The 16991-nt window shown below is 38.1% G+C and overlaps 1 protein-coding gene across 1 annotated transcript in view; it reads left to right on the top strand.

The window, feature by feature from the left end:
* Positions 1 to 16991, top strand: part of lrba (LPS-responsive vesicle trafficking, beach and anchor containing) — an 866835-nt gene that overhangs the window by 33285 nt on the left and 816559 nt on the right. Inside the window, exons 4-6 of the mRNA XM_060827381.1 lie at positions 1742 to 1842; positions 2223 to 2318; positions 5376 to 5497. Coding sequence (XP_060683364.1) covers positions 1742 to 1842; positions 2223 to 2318; positions 5376 to 5497 — 319 coding nt within the window. The remainder of the gene's footprint in view (positions 1 to 1741; positions 1843 to 2222; positions 2319 to 5375; positions 5498 to 16991) is intronic.

The raw sequence follows: 16991 nt of genomic DNA, 5'->3' as shown, positions 1-16991 counted from the left end.
TTGCTAATGGTAAACATTTGTCTTCCGTGCTGATGTGTGCATCCTATTCTCACAAGGTAGTATTTCCCATTCACCCTTCAAAATGTCTGTCCCCAAGGACTGCTTCATAGCTTTCTTGAACCATTTCTATTGTAATTCATTAAAGATCACTCTGCACATATAAAATTTGATAATTTGAGTGGCCTCCTGGTGTCATTATTTTCTCCCCCACTTGCTGCCTAGAGTTTTTCCTTTAACCTTTGAAAGCCTGAACCAATCTCTGCAGATCCAGCAAGATGTGCAAACCTTGTGGCATGACCTCTACTCTACAAGGCTCAGTTTGGATATTGTCTCCAGATTGTGTTTTGCCCAGCCCTAATCAGTAAGATGTTTGAACTTTTGTGTTTGCTACAGCAAGTACTCAGCTGGTGTTAATACAGGAACATAATAGGGCAAAAGTAGAAACTCCGGCCAAGAGATATTAAGAGAACTGAAATGAAGCTTGGTCAGAAAGGTACAAAGAGATTATGATGGTAGAGTCATGTTTTAAAGGAATGCAGTGAAAACATTAAGAAGAAATTCCATTGCTGATTGGCTTTAATTGTCTAGGCAATGGTTGGGTGAGGAGAGTTAGAGATTTACCAGAGGCAAAAGTTGGAAGAAATCTGGGTGGTACTTTCGTTGAGTGTATTTAATTCACTTAAAGTTTGACCAAAACAGCAGTACACCTTATGTGAAAAGGAAAGATAGTGACATCTGGAAGAAGTAGTTGTTGCCACAACTTAAGTATGTCAATAGTTGGCTACTCTTTCACATAATTATAGGAGATTAGAATTTTAAAAGTTAGCAATTCCAAGGCAGTTAATGTGTATGGTAAGAAAACAATTTCTATGTAAGCCAGACTTCGGTCAACAAAGAAGAGGAAGATCTGTTCATTCGCATCCTCATGGATTATCTGAAATATAAGAAAATAGCATGCTGTTTGCTGGATTTGACCATGATTACTGTCCACATTTTAGTAATGTTGGAAGACCTGAAGGTTGCAATTTTTATCTGCAAAAGCACAAACAAGTAATAGATTAGTAATTCACTCTGCACTTAGTCTAATTTTCTTTTCTAGTTTCTCCTTTTAGACTTAAAAAATTTTAGTATTAAGCAGTTGAGCTGAAATACTGCATGACTTTGTTTACTATATAAATTTGCCAAAAAGTTGTCAATTTATAGAAAACTTGAAGTGGCTTACCAGTCCTGTCAGAGAAGATTGCATGCAAATGATAATTACGGTGCATTTTTCTCTGGCCTGTCCAAAGCTTGCATCACATCAGAACTGTTTCACATGATTCTCCGTTTTGTTTCTGCATTTCCAAGCTCTCCTATGTGACACCTTTTCAGTAAAAGGTGTTTTATTGAGGAATGTAAAAAGGTCTAAAATTAGTCAATGAATTTGATATGGTTCTGGCGTGTGTAAGATTTCTAAGCACATAAAGACCCAGTTTCAGAAATTTTGCCATACCTAAGGAAGCACCTTGTATAATGTTGCCACTTCATCAACTTATTCATATTTGCACCAATGAAAACACCTGGCTGTTCTAAGTTTCAAAAAGTTTGGTCATCTTAAAGTAATTTGACTCTTAAGAGGTGATCCCTGTAAATGTTGAATCTCTCATATGATAACTTTATAGTTTTCTTTTTAACATGGTTTATGTTTTGAATTTAAGCAGTGAATTTATTTTCTTTAACTTACCTATGCATTTAATTTCAGATCTGCTTGTTGATATGTTAGGAGTGTTGGCGAGCTACAACATAACTGTCCGCGAGCTGAAACTACTAGTTAGCAAAGTGCAAGGAGAGAAACAACAATGGGTAACATTTATTGTACTTTATAGTTAATAAAAATTGTAAAAAGTTGAAATCCTGATGTTGCTGCAGAAAAAAAAAGACATTTTACGTACTGGAAAATAAAAATTGCAATGCATTCAATGGAGCTTGAAATATTCTTGAAGCTGTGGTCTAAATCCACAATGTAAACATGCAAAGTAATTTATGTAGGGTACTGATTTGATTCTAATGTCCATTAAATATCATTTAAAATGCATATTATAATTCTATGTTGAATAAATTGAGATAAAGTACCTTTTTGATATTTATTACTAAGGTTCCTCAATCCATGAATGTAAGTGGAATCATTTTTCTAAAAAAAGACCTTTTTGAGTAATTTTTATTTAAAACTATTTTCTTGACAGCCTCCACATGCAGTGAAATTATTGACCATATTGAGACAGGTGCCACAGAAACTTAGTCCTGATGCTTTCTTCAGCTTCCCTGGGAAGAGTGCTGCTGTGAGTATTAGCTCAGTTCTGGGTAAATGTCCTGTTTTTAAAAAGGTTTTATGTTTCTATTTGAAAGCTGTCTACCTATTAGAATGGAAATTGGAAAGTTACAAAACTCTCTACTTATTTTTATAAGTAAGTATACTTTTTTGTTCTGAAAATTATTTAGGTTAGAATTTATATCCTGATTTTAAAAGGATCAACAGCTAAGATGAGCATTGAAGTTGTTCTGTCAAATGTTTGCATTCTTATTCTGCTAAAAATGAAATGTAAGTTATGACAAAACTCTATTATGGTTCAACACCTATATGGACAATTTATATCCATTATGGTGTGGTGTCAAAGATCGTCAGTCAAGCTGTACTGCGATTTTTCCTTCAATAATTTTATTTTTGCTCAAGTTTTTGGGAAGAGTAGACTTTTCATTTGGGGGAAAAAATTAAGCAAAAAAAGTAAATTCCCACTGTTTGCAGGTGACACATTATGGAACACCTTAAACAGCAAAAACCCTACACACACTATCAAATTGCTAGGTTCCTGTTATCCAAAGTTTAGATTTTTTTTTACCATGCAGTACAAGCTAAAATTTAAAAATTCACAGAAAGCAATTAGTTTATTAAGATTTTCTACTGGAGAAATAATATAATAAATTAAGAAAAGAAGGAACAAAGGTTACTTGGAGCTTTACTGGTTTAGAGTGGCATACGTTCACCTTCAGTTTCACAACTTCCTCCTTCTGTAAAAACAGTATCTGACTAGCAGAAAATAGCTAATGTAGGAGCAAGTTATTTCCTAAAAGAAATGTCAAAACATGCCAATTCTTGAAGTGGAGCCAATATTATAAGAGGCAAAAAAGTCCCATTAATCACAAAAGTGAATCGATGATCTTGTTTTGCTGATGAATGTGAGGAATTATTAATTGACTTCATTAAACATCTATAATTTGGTTGTTCAGGCACTTGAAGAGCACACTCTCCAATTCTAGAAATACTGTGCAGTTCAGCTACATTGTGGCTCCATTTCCAAGATTTTTCTTGGTGCATTTTGATTTTTTAATTGACATTTTTGACTCCTTAAAAGTTGAGAAGTGAACATTGAATCTGTAATTGGTGATATGATACAAGAAATGCTTCACACAGGTAAGCAAATTCACAATTGACAATTCAATTTTACTAGATTTCGACTTAACAGTATTACAAAATTTCATGTGTATTGCAAAAAGTTAAAAATTAATTTATGAAAAGGTTCAAGTACAGAACTTGGTTAAAGTGTTTAAGTAGTTCTAAAAATATTTTCTTTTTTACTCTTTAATTGGAACGTGGTAACTGTACTGCCATTAATATATCTTCTGACTGTAAGGGAAAAATGTAAAGAAGTATTTTAATTCATTATTGTGAATAGGTGACACAAGCTTCATTATGTTGTTATAATGACGCACTGCTTAACTGCTGTCTTGAAATACAGGCAGTTCTCCTATAACACACGTTTCATAAACACGATTTGGTTGTAATGTGATTGGTGCATTAGGGAGCTTTTTTGTTTCAAACATGAACTCCCATTGGCTAGGACACAATTCTATCCCTGGTTACCTTAAGTCACACCTAGGTGTTTACTTCAGGTCAAGCAAAAGTGGTTGGATAACCAAAGTTTTTCTGACCTTAACATTGATGTTTTTGAGGATGTTTTCAGCAATTATTGCAGAGAAAATGTTTTGGATTTCAAAATTCTCCTCATTTTGGACAATGCACCAAGCCTTCCTTCTACAATTGATGAGTTTTCTGAAAACAAAGTGCTATTTCTATCTACAAACACAACCTTTCTCATTTCAACCTATGGACCAGCGTTATTATCTGAAAGCTTATTATTTAAGATGCACATGCAGGAAGCTGATTGCAGCTACTGAGGGGGACCATGATAATCATTTTAACAATGCTTGGAGTACCCACCTCCTGACTGAGTACTATGCTCCTTTCTTTCAGTGTTTCAGCTATACTATAGTGACCCCGAATACTTATGTGCCCCATAATCTGAAGTATGAGCTCCTCAACTGGTGCAACTCTTGCATATCAGGTTGTACACAACAGGAGATGAGAAACATCCAAAGATTTCACATTTTAATATAAATTGAAAACATTTCATGAATTTATTTCTTGAGCCCTATTTATCTTATTACATTAGTTCCTCACTTGGGATATTTGCAGATAAATTGTTGGCCCTTATTTCATGGGGGTTGGAATACAAGAGTAGTGAAGTCTTAATACAACTATAGAAGGTGCTGGTGAGGCAGCATTTGGATTACAATGAGCAGTTTTGGTTCCCTTACTAAAATAAGGTCATAGGAAATTAAAATATTTAATCATGAAAATAACCAAGATACAGCAAAAGGCGTGATCATTGTGTACAAATTTAACTGTGGAAGCTTGCATTAAATTAAATATGGTTTTCTTTTGCAAAAGTGTGGAAGCAATTAATGTGCTATACATAAGAGTCAGTGAATTAGTTGTACTCTTATGATTTCTAAAATGGATGTATCTGCTAAAACTTAAGAAAAAAAAAACCCGTAATAAATAGGAATAGGAATAGGCATAGGCCATTCAGCCACTTGAGCCTGCTCTGCCATTCAGTCAAATCATCCTCACAGTTACTTTCCTGCCCTTTCCCTGTCACCCTTTATTCCTCTTAATTCATTCATTCTTTTATGGGATGTAGTATCTCTGATAAGGCCAGCAATTGTTGCCCATTTTCACATTGACCTTTGATCTATGTGGCATGCTGGGCCATTTCTGTGGGTGTTTAAGAGTTCACCACTGTGGATCTGAGGATGCATATAGGCAGGATCAGAAAAACGTGGCAAATTTTATTCATTAAAGGCAGATGATGAATTTAAGCAGAAAGCTTGTCTTCTATCGTACTTGTTAATTTGCCTGCTGATTGAGGGGCAACGAAAATTGGTCCCTTTCTCTTCTGTTTGCCTGAAGAATCGTATATTGTAATGAGTATCTGAGGAGGAACAAAAATATTGGAAAATATCATATATATTTTTACTGGAATGGTTTTGTGTTTCAGGCAATAGCTCTGCCTCCAATTGCTAAGTGGCCCTATCAGAATGGCTTCACTTTTCACACATGGCTCCGAATGGATCCTTTGAACAATATCAATGTGGATAAAGACAAGCCTTATTTATATTGGTAAGTGTATTACAAGGTTGTTTTTCTAGAATTCTGATGGTGTCCCTTTGGTGTGGATTGAGGAATGAGAATACAATTATAAAAGCATTGAGTCTGTACATCTCAGTGAATTGCTTGATCAGTTAAGTAAATCTGTAGTACTGATGCTGCAAATTTATTTGTTTACCTACCCATAATGGAGTGCTTTTCTGCACATGGCTTGACTTAAGGCTGTTGTAAAAACTGTCAAAATGTGACCAATGAGAAAGGAGATGTGGCCATAATATTTAAAAAGAAGATTCAAACTTCTGTAACTGTTTTGACAGTAACTGTTTTGACAGTAACTGTAAAGTGAGGCTAAGTATACTTTTGGTGGCTTGGCTAACTTTATACGATCAAAAGTCATAACTGAGAGTGTAGTGCTGGAAAAGCACAGCAAGTCAGCCAGTTCATGGGGGGGGGAAGAGAGGCGAGGAAGGTAGCTGAGAATGCAATAGGTCGATGAAGGTGGGGGAGAGTCACTGAAATCTTGAGAGAGAGGAGGAGAACCTCCTCAGGGTAGGCATCCTTGGAAGAGGCTTTGCAGTTGGGTTGAAACCAACTCTGAGAAAGTGAGGACTGCAGATGCTGGAGATCAGTGTGATTGGGTGGTGCTGGAAAAGCTCAATAGGTCAGACCACATCTGAGGAGCAGGAGAATCAACATTACGGGCATAAGCCCTTCATCAGGAATGAGGCTTGTGGGCTGGGGGGCTAAGAGATTAAAGGGAGGGGGTGGGTGGGGAGGGGAGGGGAGGGGAGACACTGGAAGGAAGGTAGCTGAGAATGCAGTGACTCTGATCTCTAGCATCTGAGGTCCTCACTTTTTCCTGATTGGTTTTTACCTTCCCCCGCTACACCCCCTCCCATCTATCTCAGTCCCTCGACCCACAAGCCTAATTTCTGATGAAGGGCTGATGTCTGAAACATCGATTCTCCCTGCTCCTTGAATGCTGCCCGACCTGCTGTGCTTTTTCAACACCACGCTCTTGACTCTGATCTCCAGTATCTGCAGTCCTCACTTTATCATAAGTCATAACCCTTGATTTCTTACTCATTAAAATCTGTCTATTTCAGCCATAAGTATACTAATGACCCAGCTGTGATAAGTCTGGTAAATATTTCCACAGATTGATTTGAGTGAAAAAGTTACCCCATCTCTGTCTTGTGGGTGGCCCCATAATCTGAGATTCTGCCCTCTGGTCCAAGAATCTCCCACAATGGAAAATCCCCTCTCTGCAAGTATCCTGTGAAACACCCTAAGGATCTTCAGTTTTTAAAATAAGGCCATTTTTCACTATTTTAAACGAATACAGGTCCAAGCTATTTAACCTCTCTCAAACACTGAAGCAACCTAGTGAACCTTCTCTGGGCTGCTTTCAATGGATGTATATCTCCTCTTCAGTAAGGGAACCAAAACTGTTCATTGTATTTCAGGTGTGGTCTGACGGGTACCGTGCACAATTTACCTTGACCTCCCTAGTTTTATATTGTATTCCCATTGAAATAAAGGTTGACATTCCATTTGTTGTAACTGATCCCTGCTGAATTTGTATGCCATTCCTTGGCAATTCATGCATGAGGATCCCCAAATCCCTCTGTGTTGCAACTTTCTGCAGTCTCTTTCCATTTAAATAATATTGATCTGTTATATTCAACTTGCAAAAGTGCATATTATCACATTTCCAACATTTGTATTTCATCTGCCAAGTTTTTGCACACTTACTCAATCCTGCCTTCCCACTTACTTTTCTGTGATCTGCAAACTTGGCAACAATGCATTCAATGACCCTATCCAAGTCACTAATCTATATTGAATATTGTAATGACCCCACTATTCATTCCTGTGGCACTATACTAGTCACATGTTGCCATCCTGAATATTCCTGATGAAGGGCTTTTGCCTGAAGCATCAATTTTCCTGCTCCTTGGATGCTGACTGAACTGCTGTGCTTTTCCAGCACCACTCTAATCCAGATCCTGAATATGTCCCCTTTATCCTACTGCTGTATTAGTTATTAGTCTTCAATTCATGCTTACATACCACCTTCAAACTGTGGGCTTTTATTAAGTAGCCTAATGTGTCGTACCTTATCAAACACCTTGTTAAGAAGCAACAATGCATTTATCTGGTATAGTTAAATGCTAATAATTAATGTTAATGGAACGAATGTAAGCTCTAACTGAAGCAGAATCATGCTCATACACAGATACTCATGGGGAAATACATCAAAATGGAAGACAGAGTTCATGGAGTGATGTTATTCAATTCATTTTTGATTCCAGAAGCATGATGAAGCCCTTATGCAGAAAGTGAGATGTTGTTTTACCTCCTTTTGCTTTGGATTTCACAGGAACTTTGCTGTAGGCCTACCAGAGAAATCCTTTTTCAAGGAAGGAAAGTCTGGCTATGGATGGAATACACTGAATGTTTACCAGACTGATACCTGGGATGGCAGTATAGATGTTTGACAACAGCCTGCATTTAATTCGGAGTATTTTCACTGAAATTTTGAAGAATTAGTGGAGTAGAGCTCATAGAAACATAAAGTTCAAACAGGATTAGACTGCATAACCCATAGGGAGATGTTCCTGATGACCAGGGTGTCCAGAACCAGTGCTCACATCTAAGAATATGGGATGGGCCACTTAGGACTGAGCTGTTTCACCCAAAGAATGGTGAACTTGTGAAACTCTCTGCCACTGAAAGTGATTGAGGCCAAAACATTGAATGTTTTCAAGAAAGCTATAGATTCCGTTCTCAGGTCTAAAGTGATTAAAGAATTTGAGGAGAAAGCAGGAGCAGGGTAATTAGCTGATAATTAGCTGTGATTATGTTGAATGGCAGAGCAGGTTCTGAGGGCAGAATGGCCTACTTCTAATTTCTATGTTCCTAAATATGAGCATGAGAACAAAATGATGCATTGACATCTCAAGTGACTGGAAGGTTGGGGTTGTGCTTGTGCCTAAACAGAAGTATTTTGCAAAGTGGTCATCCAGTCTTCGTTTGGTTCTCTGATCTAGAAAAAATTGCATTGTGAGCACCAAATACAGTAGACTAGATTTAATGAGGTTCAAATAAGTTGATGCGTCGCTTTGAAGGAACATTTAGGACCTTGGGCAGTGAGAAGGGAGTGACGAATAAATGAGCAAGTGCTACACTTCCAGTGATTGCAAAAGAAGGTGCTTTGGAAGGGGGATGAGATATTGTGGAGGGAAAGGTCACTTTGGAATACTGACAGGGAAAGGGAGGAGTGGATGTGTATAATGGTGATATCATGCTGGAGGTGGTGGAAGCAGTAGAGGATGATTCTTTGAAAATGGAGATGGGTGGATTGTGGGATTGAAGGAGAAGGCAGGAAGTACCTTATTGTGGTTCTGGGAGCAATGAGTATTCATGCTAAAACTGTGAAGGTGGTGTTGTAATGTATTTTGTCATTGAGAAAGATACTTTTCTCAGACCACTGTAACTTTAAGAAAGCCTATATTGCAAAGTTAGAAGTTATTTTTCATTTTCAGATGTGCAATGCTGTTCTCAATGCACATGTTAGTCTGGGTGTGCTGTCTCAAAGTTCAGAAATTTTAAGGAAGGAACAGAATCAGATTTCTGTGAAATTTGCTAGAGAAATTGGAATAATATTGGTAGGTTGCATAGAGTTAAGAAGATTGAAGATTTTGAAAGCTTCAGGTGTTGCTAATGGATGAAGTTAAAAATATTTTTGTCATAAACAATATTTGCATGCAGATTGTTGTAAATTAAAAGTCAAATAACTTGAGTGTGTACACTGTGACTGCAGGAAATAATAAACCAGTAGATGGCGCTTATAACAAATTAATAACTTTAAATGTATTTGCTAATAGGAAAGACCAAAGTATAAGTGATTATAAATATTTCATTTTTGAGAATGAATTCTCTCCATTTTTGTCTGTTGAAGCCTGCAAACAAATTTAATATTCCGAGAAACAAAAGGCCAGCTCAATCTCTGGTGATTTGCTATTATTAAGTTAAAAATCACTACACCAGGTTATAGTCCAACAGGTTTAATTGGAAGCACACTAGCTTTCGGAGCACCGCTCCTTCTTCAGGTGAGTGTGGAGGGCACAAATCTAAGGCATAGAATTTAGAGCAAAAATTTAATGTGATGTAACTGAAATTATACATTGAAAAATACCTTGATTGTTGAGTCTTTCATCTGTTCAAATACCATGATAGTTCTACTTCTTTCATGTGTAAATCACAAAATTTTTTTAGAAGTTGCATTCTCAGCTTAGCTATAACAATGGGTGTTAGCTAGACAATATATTTAAGATGTTAGCCCCCTGTGTTCTCTGCCTATGCCATGATGTTTAGATTGATTCCAATCTAAAAAGTGACATAACAGAGTTTTACATGAATCCATGCAGTTTTTGAGCTCAGAGTTCTAAGAATGCAGCTTTTATATATTAAAAAAAAGGTTTTGTGATTTACACATGAAACAAGTGAAACTATCATGGTATTTGAACAGATGAAAGGCTCAGCAGACAATCAAGGTATTTTTTAATTTATAATTTCAGTTACATCACACTGTAAATTTTTGCTATAAATTCTGTGCCTTAGATTTGTGCCCTCCACAATCACCTGATGAAGGAGCGGTGCTCTGAAAGCTAGTGTGCTTCCAATTAAACCTGTTGGATTATAACCTAGTGTTGTGTGATTTTTAACTTTGTACATCCCAGTCCAACACTGGCATCTCCAAATCATGCTATTATTAATGTATTGATATAAGTATGTAATCCTAAATTAGATATTTTTCTAGTTTTTGATTTAAACTTTTAACGGCAGGTAAATGGGATTGGGGGAGACATCTGTTTGAGAAACTGATGAGCAACACTGAAGTAAAGGTTCAGTGCCATCACTCTATTTAGATTATTACTGTCGAAGTAACATGCAACCACCTTTATTGTTCTTGTCAGAATGTACTATTTCACATTCATCCATGTTGAAATCCATTTGGCAGTTGCATGCCCAATTTTGAAGCTTATTAATGGATTGTAAGTTATTTCAATCCTCATTGTTGACAAGTACAACCAAATCCTGCCCGCCACTATGCACGTAGCAACCCACTCCAAGTTTGCTGTCATTTGCAATGTAGAAGTTGAGTTTTGATCTGAAATCTAGATTGTTGATATTAGTTTGAAACGTAGTGGTTCAACCCAAATTATGGGAATAGTGCATTTACCTTGAACCCTACACTCTGCTTTCAGCCTTGAGATCAACTAGCTATTCATTCTGCTACTTGTCCTCTCATCTATATTTTTTGTCCTTATTCATTAATCTGTTGATACTTTATCAGAGGTAAGTAGTGAGGGCTAGTAATTTAGTACTGCTTTCTTCCACTACTTCAAATTGTAGGATGAAATATGACCAAGTTACTGATCATAGGTATTTCATCAAGGTACGAAACTGCATTAAATGTTCAATGAGTCTAGCAAAATTGGCTTAGGATCAATGTAGTTGGGTTTTCTGGTAAGTGATGAAAATTCTCAAAAATAAAGCGAGCCATGGTGGCTCAGTGCTTAGAACTGCTGTCTCACAGCATCAGGGTCCCAGGTTCGATTCCACCCCCTATCAATTGTGTGGAATTTGTGCATTCTCCCCATGCCTGCATGGATTTCCTCTGGGTGCTCCGATTTCCTCCTATAGTCCAAAGTCCAGAGATATGCATGTTAAGTAGATTTGCCATGCTAAATTGTCAATAGTGTCCAAACTTGTGCAGTCGAGGTAGATTTGCCATGAAAAATGCAGTGTTATAGGGATAGGTTAGTGGGGTGGGTCAGTGTCGAATCAGTGGGTCGAATGGCTTGCTTCCCAACTAAAGATTCCTCGATTCTATGAAAAACATGTCAAATATCATCTTGAAGTTCGATGTATAGATTCAAAGAGTTGTACAGCGTGGGAACATCCTTCAATCCAACTCATCCAAGCTGACGCGGTACCTGAAATTTATCTAGTCCTAGTTACCAGTATTTGACCCATATCCCTATTCATGCACTTATCCAGATGCCTTTTAAATTCTGTAATTGTACCAACCCTTACCACACCCTCTGGCAGCTCACTCCATGCATGCACTATCCTCTGCTTGGAGAAGTTTCCACATAGGTCTCTTTTATGTCTTTTCCCTCTCACCTTAAACCTAAGCCCTCTAGTTTTGGACTCCTCTACACTGGGGAAAAGACCTCTGCTATTCATGATTTAATAAACCTCTAAAAGGTCATTCCTCAGCTCCCAACTCTCCAGAGAAAATAGCTCCAGTCTATTCAGCCTGTCCCTCTAGTTCCAACCTTCCAAGGGCGGCACGGTGGCACAGTGGTTAGCATTGCTGCCTAACAGCGTGAGAGACCCGAGTTCAATTCCCGCCTCAGGCAACTGTCTGTGTGGAGTTTGCATCTTCTCCCTGTGTCTGCGTGGGTTTCCTCCAGGCGTTCCGGTTTCCTTCCACAATCCAAAAATGTGCAGGTTAGGTGAATTGGCCATGCTAAATAGCCCATAGTGTTAGGTGAAGGGGTAAATGTAGGGGAATGGTTCTGGGTGGGTTGTTCTTCAGAGGGTTGGTGTGGATTTGTTGGGCCGAAGGCCTGTTTCCACACGAAGTAATCTAAAAACCCCGGCAGCATCCTTGTAGGTCTTTTCTGCACTCGTTCACGTTTAACAACATCTTTCTATAGCAGGGAGACCAGAATTGGATGCAGTATTGCAAAACTGTCTAACCAATGTCCTGTACAGCTGCGACATGACATCCTTACTCTTATACTCAATTCGTTGACCAATAAAGGTTAGTGTACCAAAGGCCACCATCACTAATCTGTCTACTTGTGACTCCATCTTCAAGGAATTATGAACTTGCACCACAAAGTCTCTTTGTTTGGCAACCCTCCCCAAAGCCCTTAGTAGATAAGTCCTGATTTGCCTTGCCAAAGTGCAACGTCTCACATTTTAATAATATTCATGGACTTTATATATGATCCCTTAGTTTGGAATACTTGGTTACTACACACGTAAAAAGAACTTGGTATTAATATTTTTTCTTTAATTGGTATAGTTTTTATTTTATTTTACAGTTACGCTGTTCATAAATTATCTTCTGACATGGGCAAACAAGCAATTCTCTGTTAACTTTACAACTGCAGTTCTATTATGGAATACAGGATTTTGTTTTATTTCCCACAGTCTCCAAGAAAATGTACAAACTTGCTCTTATTTCTCATTACTCACCCAGGTTAGGAGTATTAATATGGATGATAACCAGTAATAATTTGCATCACCATATTCTCTGAACAGGACTCTGGCAAATCATCATGTTGCACCACAAGGTTTTTGAAAAATTGGTTTCTGTTTTGGAGTTAATCTAAATTTTGTTTTGCTAGGAAAATAGGTTATGGCTGACATGACAGACTTTTGTGATGAATGATAATATGACAATTTATCAGATTTAATGGTAAGTGGTCTTAGGTGGTACAGAATAACAGAAGAAAATAGGCTGCATAATTTCAATATCCAATTTGGAATGGTAAAATTCTTCAGAAAGGTAGAATAAAAAATTATCATTTTCAACCCAGCATTTTCCAAACTCTCTTCTATTAAGCCTCCATTTTAACACTTGAAGATGAACATAATTCCAGACACCAACAAAAACAAAATCAAGTTCATTATCGTTATACAATTATTACCATTCACAAAGTTCAGCAATAGCAGATCATTTAAATAAGCAAGTCTGTGTTTTTAAAAGTACTTTGCAAAACATATTATTTAAATATTCACCAATCATTATTTCATCTGAATCTCTCCAGCTTTTAGGTCTATGCTGAGATCCTTTTGGGGAAGAATGACCATAATATGGTACAATTCTTCATTTAGATCTATTAGTGTATTGATATGAATACAGAACTAGTCAGCAGACAGGAAACAGGACAGAGTTAGAGTAAATAAGTCCTTTTCAGAGTGGCAGGAGTAATGAGTGGGGTGCTGCAGGGTTCGGTGCTGGGATCCCAGCTATTCACACGATACATTAATGATTTGGATGAAGGAATTGAATGCCATGTATCCAAATTTGCAGATGACTCTGAACTGGGAGGCAGTGTGTGCTGTGAGGAGGATGCTAAAAGGTTGCTGAGTGAATTGGACAGACTGGCTGAGTGTGCAAATACTTGGCAAATGCAATATAATGTGGATAAATGTGAAGGTATCCATTTTGGTTGCAAAAATAAAGGCAAATTATCATTTGAGTGCTGACGGTTTAGAAAAAGGGGAGGTGAAACAAGACCCGAGTGTCATAGTAGAACAATTGTTGAAGGTTGGCGTGCAATGAGGAAAGCTAATGGCATGCTGGTCTTCAGAGGGAGAGAATTTTGAGTTACCAGAGTAAAGGTGTCTTCTTGCAGTTCCGCAGGGCCTTGGTGAGGCCACACCTTGAGTATTGTGTGCAGGTTTGGCCTCCTCGTCTGAAGAAGGACAATCTTGCTATTGAGGGAATCGAACAAAAGTTCACCAGGCTGATTTTCGTGATGGCAGGACTGACATATGAGGAAAGACTGGAGTGACTGGGGCTTGTACTTGTTGGAATTTAGAAGAATTAGAGGGGCTCTCAATAGAGATGCGCACAATCCTGATGGGATTGGACAGGCTAAATGCAAGAGGAATGTTCCCGATATTGGCGCTGGGTATCACAGTCTAAGTGTAAGAGGTAAGCTATTTAAGACTGAGATGAGGAAAATTTCTTCACTCAAAGTTGTGAACCTGTGGAATTCTCTCCCACAGGAAGCTGTTGGGGCCAGTTCATTAGATATTTTCGAGAGGGAGCTGGACGTGGCCCTTGTGGCTAAAGGGATCAAGGGATATAGAGAGAAAGGGGAAATTGGATGCTGAGATTGCATGATGAGCTATGATCATGTTGAATTGTGGTGTAGATGTGAAGGGTTGAATGACATACTCCTGCACCTATTTTTCAGTACTTCTATGCCAGGTAGCAGGAGAATTGCAGGTTGAGAGTCTTGAAGTTGGAGCCCAGGTCAAAGCCCTGATGAAGATTTTGCCCAAAACGTTGATTTTCCTGCTCCTCGGATGCTGCCTGAACTGCTGTGCTTTCCCCGCACAACTCTAATCCAGCTCAGGTCAATCAGCTCCAAAGTAAAGAAGTTACATTCAGACTTGCTGAAGCTCAACAGTGAAGACCTCGCTTCTGGGTTTATGGTTGGAACCAGGATTTAGAACTTGAAGTACCCATCAGCTGGAGCCTCTGCCTGGAGAGAGAATGAGAGACCAGCAAGACAAAATACCATGTTGGTCTCTGTGCCAGTATGGGGTATAGTTTCGACTGCACAATTTGACAATTGTTGCTTTGACCCTGTGGTTTAATGCTCTTCGTGGAACTTGGCATTCCATTCCACTTAGTATACTCGATAGTTTATGCTGAAGTTGTCTCCTTTTAATTTTAGGAAGCACAAAATATTAAGGAGATATAGCAGTATATTCAAACTTGCTGTAAAAAACAAATAACACATTTGTTTTTATATTGACAGACTTTTATACATGATATAGAATTCCTACAGTGTGAAAACAGGCCCTTCGGCCCCAGAGGTCTACACCAACACTCTGAAGAGTAACCCCCACCCTTACACCCATTGCCCTACATTTACCCCAGACTAATACACCTAACCTACACATCCCTGAATACTATGGGCAATTTTTAGCATGGCCAATTCACCTAACCTGCACATCTTTTGGATTGTGGGAGGAAACCAGAGCACCCAGAGGAAATCCATGTAGACAAGGGGAGAATGTGCAAACTCCACATAGACAGTCGCCTGAGGCAGGAATCTAACCCAGGTCCCTGGTGCTGTGGGGAAACAGTGCTAACAACTGAACCACTGTGCCGCCCCAGTCCAGTCCAGTCAAGTTTAGACCAGTCCAGTCAAGTTTAATTCAGTCAGATTGCAGAATGGATGTCAGTGAATTTGTTTAATAAATATGAAGTCTTGCTTATATTGGCATTAATCTGTAGAAATCATGACATCTAGGAGTCATATTTCTACTTTTAACTTAGTACCTTATTGCAGTAGATTTACTGTTGTGTATTCAATAGCTGCAGATGTTGGACTTTGTTGTGGTGAAACAATACTAAATTAATAATACCCTATTTTCTGTAGTTCTGGGAAAGGGTCACCAGACTCGAAATGTCAACTCTGATCTCTCTTCACAGATGCTGCCAGACCTGCTTGACTTTTCCAGCAACTTCTGTTTTTTTTTCCTATTTTCTCTTGATGACTTTCTATTTCCTTTGTTTCTATATTTTAGCAAATTATTCTCACAGCAAATATATTCCTCTTGTGAAAAGGAAGTTTTCCTAGGTTCTTTCCTCCTTGTATGACTAATTGAAATTGCAGGCTCATTGTCAGTGACTCCCCATAATAGGAAGTGGTCTTTTCTTATTTATTCTGTAAGATCCTTTTCAAGTGTGTTGACGTTCTTCATGACCTGAGAAATAGTTTATCTCAAGTCTGTTCTCATCTCTGACATCGATTATATTGTTTGCTCTCAAGTTTTCGTGCCCTTTGATAATGGAGAGTTCAAACTATACAAAGACTTATATTTGAGGCCTAACTAATGTTTTGTAATGACGTGGAGGTACTGGTGTTGGACTGGGCGGACGAAGTCAAAAAAACCTCACAACACTGGGTTAAAGTCCAACAGGTTTATTTGAAACTGCAGACGTTTGGAGCCTCTGCTCCTTCCTCCGGGGCTCTTAAAGTTTGCAGTTTCAAATAAACCTGTTGGACTATAACCTGACGTTGTGATTTTTGACTAATGTTTTGTATGAATTATCACTACTCTTGAATGTTTATTTGCATGTCACTATTCATCGACATTAGAGTCTTCATGGAATTGTTAGAGCCCTAATGAGTTCAGCCATATCCTTCGCTGTCTTTCCATTGTGTTATTCAGTACTTTTTCTGCAAAAGTACTTTTACATGTGCTTAACCAACATTGCATTTATACTCTTCACTTGCCTGCCTGCACTCTGTTCAACTATCTATATCTGATGGAAGTCTTTTATGGTCTTTATTGCTGTTGGTTAAATTTCACAAAAACACTGTAGCTAATTACATTTAAAGAGGAGATTTTGCGTGCAAGCCCTGAATTTTAAAATTGAAAAATGCTGGAAGCAGTCAACAGATAAAGCCACAGAGAAAGGAGTTAATGTTTTAGGTCATTTATTTTAATGAATGACCTGACTTGCTGAGTATTCTTAGCAAGAAAAATGGAAATTGCTGGCAGGATCTGTGGGGTGAAAGCAGAGTTCATGTTTTGAATCTAGAAACTCTTCATCCGAACGTTTTCAGCTGGGAAAAGTTGGTACTTCTGCTGAGAGTGAAGTTTTGGAGTTTGGAGGGAAAGAGAGATGCAAGAGAAGGGATGGAGATGAAGCCGAGATAGACAAAAA

Source organism: Hemiscyllium ocellatum, chromosome 1, assembly GCF_020745735.1.
Source record: "Hemiscyllium ocellatum isolate sHemOce1 chromosome 1, sHemOce1.pat.X.cur, whole genome shotgun sequence".
Taxonomy (NCBI): Eukaryota; Metazoa; Chordata; class Chondrichthyes; order Orectolobiformes; family Hemiscylliidae; genus Hemiscyllium; species Hemiscyllium ocellatum.
This window is presented reverse-complemented; position numbering and strand designations above follow the sequence as displayed.